At 42.4% G+C, this 5,629-nt stretch overlaps 1 protein-coding gene across 1 annotated transcript; it reads left to right on the top strand.

The window, feature by feature from the left end:
• Positions 1–2,311: 2,311 nt before the first annotated feature.
• LOC127812786 (subtilisin-like protease) lies at positions 2,312–4,439 on the top strand. Its single transcript, XM_052353315.1, has one exon. It carries the CDS (start codon positions 2,478–2,480, stop codon positions 4,437–4,439), a length of 1,962 nt encoding a protein of 653 aa, XP_052209275.1. The 5' UTR covers positions 2,312–2,477.
• The last annotated feature ends 1,190 nt before the right edge of the window (positions 4,440–5,629 follow it).

The following is a 5,629-nucleotide window of genomic DNA, read 5'->3' on the forward strand; positions in this document are numbered from 1 at the left end:
ACTGATCTTTTCTCGGCCAATCATCGGCCATGGCTTGGTCCCCAAGCCTTCTACCGCCGTATGCAACCTTCCCCAAGCCACCCTCGGCCGTCTCATCACCAGAATCGGCCTCCATGTGCGGTGAATTTGCGGCGGCCGATTTTCCTTCACCGTGTTCATATCGCAACTTTTATTTATTACACTTTCACCCCCCGATTTCACCAAATCTCATTTTGGTCCCTTCTATGATACCCCCGATATTTCCAACACCATTACTATAACATCCCGTTCGAGCGATAGGAAGGACCGGAATAACTTACCCTGATGGGCCTACACGAACTTCCCAGGGGGGTCACCCATCCCTGGATTACCCCAAGTCAAGCACGCTTAACTTGGGAGTTCTTTGCCAACATTCAGCCCAAAAGGTATCCAGCTGGTATTGTTTCATTTCTTACACTATCCTCGATATATACTAACTTCTTTGGGCTCTCGGGGTATTACAATTACTAAGGCTCACAAGTTTAGTACTTCTCATTTCACATTCGAAACTTCCAAAAATCTATCGTCTTGACCTTCTTTGGGCAAAATTAAAAAATTGCACTTAGGTCCGGCTAGTCGATTTGAACTTAAATACATTCATTTTAACCCGAAATTGCTTAAGGGTTGTTTTATACATAAAATATTGGTCCTTAACACGCTCCGTTGACCTTCCAGATGATCTCTACGTCGATTCGGTTTTCTCAGCCCGGTCGACAGTTGTACCGAAAATTATTCCCAATCCAATTTCTTTTATCACCAAAAATCATAACTTGAATCACTCGTCAATACTATACCATTTTCCTTGGCTATCTAGGGTCCGGGGTACTCCTTTCTTCTAATTCGGTCGCTTAAGACTGCGATAGTGTACCCTATAGTCTCATTTTTTCAAAAATTTCATTTATACCCTTCATTAAATACCGTTTGTATCTTCAAATCATTTCTGGGTGTTACAATATGTTAATCTCTTAAAAATTAAAAAAAAAAACTTTAAAAAGGCAACTGCATATCCTCCCCACTTTTAATGTTTGCGCGTCGTCTGCACATGTTTTGGTTACTTGTACAAGTATGGTAAGTTTTGGTTGGTTAACTGAGTTGGGAGTATGACTTGCCATCTTTCTATATTGTGCTTGTTCTCATGATTGCCACGGGTAAGTCTTTTGTATTCAGGTTAGTTGCCAATAAACGAATGAAAATGCAGTGGATGAAATGTTGGACGCAAATTTGAGTGCAAAGCTGTACATTGATGAGTTTGGCTGCTCTGCACATCCTATCCTATGCTCTATTTTATCCCATATGCTGCAGTCAAGAATGGGCTAAGGTCAGGTAGCTTCGTCCAAAACAACTTCTGCTCATGAAGATGTAGCTTTCTTAAATAATGGATGAATTTTGTTTTGTTTTCTTGTTTAAATCGGCAGGGTGATGAATTAGTTTGACATTTGTCGTTTTCCTGTGTGTCTCCTGGTGCTCTGGATTTTGGCCACGGAACTATCTGCTCGTGGCTAAGGATTTGAGTCCAAGTCCTTTGGACCAACGTGGATTCGGAAATAACATAGACATACATGGGTGTTCTACATGATTTAAAATTGGAAAGCATAAATTATATTTTGCATATATTTATTCCCGTGTGGTCAATTAAGATATATATATATATAGCAAAAAAATACAAGATGTTTATGTATTCCAAGTTCAGATTGGCTTAGAATTTTTATTTTTATTTTTATTTTATTTTTATTTATTACGTTTATTCAAACGAACAAATATAATTTCAAATCAAAGAATTTGTTTTCTATGCAGCTAGAAGGAATCTGACGGAATAAGTCAGTTGGCATTGGGTAAGCCAAGCCCAAGGTGCGTACTTATCTAGAAGAAAAAAGAAATCCCCGTTTGACATAAGATTAACCGCCAATTGGTTCGTACTTCTTAACAGAAAGGCATTTGCCACCAAATTTCTCCGCTTCCAACTTCGTTCACCTCTTCATTTTCCCATCTGCCAAACACATCCTTCTGTTGCACTTGCAGCCGGCCATTGTATTTATAGAAACCAAAGCCATCTCTCTCTCTGTCTCTGTCTCTGTATCAATATATATATAGTTGCAGGGGGACTTGTACAAAGCATTAGCCTTCTCTCTTCTTCGTGAGCAATCATGGAGCAAAAAAGGTGTCCACCACGGCCAAGCATGGCTTCCACGTTGGTTCTTGCTCTCATAATTTCCAGCTTCAATTCAAGACCTGCCAAGTCCGAGGAAGTAGAAACCACATTGGCAAGACAAACATACATTGTTCATGTAAAGCTTCCAAATGACCTTCTTTCCTCTCCACCGAAAGATGTTCGAAAGTTTTACCAGACTTTCTTGCCAACCACCACTCCAAACGAACCATCATCGCCTCGCCTAGTCTACTCTTACCACACCGTGCTCACTGGTTTTGCAGCCAGATTGTCGCCCGAAGAAGCCAAAGCCATGGAAAAGATAGATGGGTTCGTCTCAGCTCGGCCCCAGAAGGTGTTCTCTCTGCACACAACTCACACCCCAAGCTTCTTGGGGCTGCACCAGAATTTAGGCCTTTGGTTGGGCGCAAACTACGGCAAGGGCGTGATTGTGGGAGTTTTGGACACTGGGGTGTATCCCAACCACCCTTCTTTCAGCGATAAAGGGGTGCCTCCTCCGCCAGCTAAATGGAAGGGGAAGTGTGATTTCAGTGGCACAGCCTGCAACAACAAGCTCATAGGCGCCAGGAACTTCGTAAGCGGCGAGACCGGGCCGCCATACGACGAGGAAGGGCACGGCACCCACACTGCCAGCACGGCTGCCGGAAACTTCGTGGAGGGCGCCAATGTGTTTGGCCAAGCCAATGGCACGGCGGCCGGGATGGCGCCTCTGGCTCACTTGGCCATCTACAAGGTTTGCTCTGAGGTCGACTGTGCGGAAGCTGATATCTTGGGTGCAATGGACGCCGCCGTGGAGGATGGCGTTGATATCCTGTCTCTGTCCCTTGGCGGTGGCTCTGCCGCTTTCTATGCTGATGGAATTGCAGTGGGAGCCTTCGGCGCGATCCAGAAGGGTGTGTTTGTGAGCTGCTCGGCTGGCAACGATGGTCCCGATTATGAAACATTATCGAATGAGGCTCCGTGGATTCTGACTGTTGGAGCCAGCACCATAGACAGAAGCATAAGAGCTACCGCGGTACTCCAAAACAAGCAGCAATTTGACGGCGAGTCCCTGTTCCAGCCGAGCGATTTCCCAACAGCCTTGCTGCCTCTTGTCTACGCTGGAGAGAACGATCCAGACGCTGCTCTGTGCGGCCTAGGATCACTGAACAACACTGATGTCAAAGGCAAGGTTGTGTTGTGTGAGAGAGGCGGCGGCATAGCAAGAATAGAGAAGGGGCAAACAGTGAAAGACGCCGGCGGCGCAGCCATGATTCTGATGAATCTGGAACCGGATGGCTACAGCACATTGGCTGATCCTCATGTTCTGCCTGCAACACATGTGAGTTATGCCGCTGGAGTGAAGATCAAAGAGTACATAAACTCCACAGCTTCTCCCAGGGCCACTATCTTGTTCAAAGGAACGGTTATAGGCGACTTGTCTGCCCCTGTAGTCACTTCCTTCTCATCAAGAGGCCCAAGCTTGGCAAGCCCTGGCATACTGAAACCTGACATTATTGGCCCTGGTGTCAGCATTCTAGCGGCATGGCCTGTCTCGGTCGAAAACAAGACCGACACAACCGCGACATTCAACATGATTTCGGGCACCTCGATGTCCTGTCCTCACATCAGCGGCATCGCAGCTCTGCTCAAGAGTTCACATCCAGATTGGTCCCCTGCAGCAATCAAGTCTGCAATCATGACCACTGCTGATCTAATGAACCTGGGGAAAAAGCCGATCCTCGACGAAAGGCTGTTGCCGGCTGACATCTTCACAACCGGTGCAGGCCATGTCAACCCGCCAAGAGCGGCTGATCCGGGCCTCGTCTTCGATCTCAAGCCTGAGGACTACATACCTTACTTGTGTGGCTTGAACTACACAGACGAGGAGGTCAGCTTCATCACAAGCAGAGCTGTGAACTGCTCTCAAGTGTCGAGCATTCCAGAAGCAGAGCTCAACTATCCTTCCTTCTCTATCACATTAGGCTCTGCGAACCCCAACCAGACATACACAAGGACAGTGAAAAACGTTGGGCAGGCTAAGGCATCTTATGGGAGTATTATTGTGGTACCTCCAGGTGTTGAAATGGCCTTGAGCCCCGCTACGCTTGAGTTTTCAGAGGTGAACCAAGAGATCACATTTCAAGTGACGTTTACTCGGGGCGACGCCGACAGTCCAAACAACTCTTTTGTCCAAGGATCCTTAATCTGGACATCTTCTACCACTACCAGCAGGTATTCTGTTAACATGCCAATTTCAGTTGCACTGGAGTAGTGAAAGTGAAGCTTCTCCATCTCCAAACTACATCCATTTCTTCTGTTATCTGAATTCCATACAATGTATTGAATAACGCAAGTCTCTTTACATTGTTCTCACTTCTCAATACAAGCCTTTTTACAAGTTGTAAAATAATTTGGAAGAATATGTGCTACTACGAGTAGGTATTATTTTCAAGTGCTATGGAACCATTCATGATATGGTGGTGTAAATAATTGGATGAAGAGGAGGAGGACTTAATAATTGTCTCAAGGACGGGAAACTTGTTAATTTGTTAGGACTGCTTGTGTACCCTAGATCAAGGATCTGAGCAGCACTTAATTCTATGAACTTGCCTATATTTATCATATTAAACTAATTTGCTAAAAACTCTAACGTCTTAAAATTTTTAATTGGTGGATTAAATAGTGTCACGAGATATTACTTGATTAGAATTATTCCATATTTGGTGGGTGAATAAGAAGGTATTACTTAAATGATAAATGACCAACCTTCTCATTTCTTAAATATATTTGAATATATTATATTTTTATATATCATCCGTAATCTTATTACATACCCTTCACGATCTTCACTTAGTCTTTAGATTCTTAATTTTACATTAGAATATATTTATGATAATAAATCCTAATTCTCACATATTGAATCTTTTATTTCTCTCCCTCCTATTATTATAGTTGATGGATCCAAAACCAATTCCATAGGAATAGTAAAATTTACTTTTTCTCTTTCTTTTAACTTTGTCTTGCATATTCTTTGTTGCTGTTATCGGCAATGTTATCTAGCTCACTGTCGAGCAAATGCTATGTTGCCCGACAGTGAGCAACATTACATTGCTGTGCCCTTATAATCTTATTTATATTAATTCTCTTACCTAATTTCTTAATTAACATATTATTTTTCATGCATGCCAAGGTAATGTATCAACAATTGATATCGAACACTAGTTCAATAGTGGAGTAGAACTGCCCATTAGTGGACACATTTTTTATTTTAATATCATATTATAAATTATATATTTAATTAGCTAGCTAATTTTTTTTTACTATGCTACACTCCAAATAATTGTATAATTGAGATGAATAAAAAATAAAAGATCAATATTTTTCTTTAAATTTATAATTAAAAATAAACTTGCATAATATTGAAAAATATTTTAATTAAAAAATAATTATATTCCTTTTTCA

Source organism: Diospyros lotus, chromosome 11, assembly GCF_014633365.1.
Source record: "Diospyros lotus cultivar Yz01 chromosome 11, ASM1463336v1, whole genome shotgun sequence".
Taxonomy (NCBI): Eukaryota; Viridiplantae; Streptophyta; class Magnoliopsida; order Ericales; family Ebenaceae; genus Diospyros; species Diospyros lotus.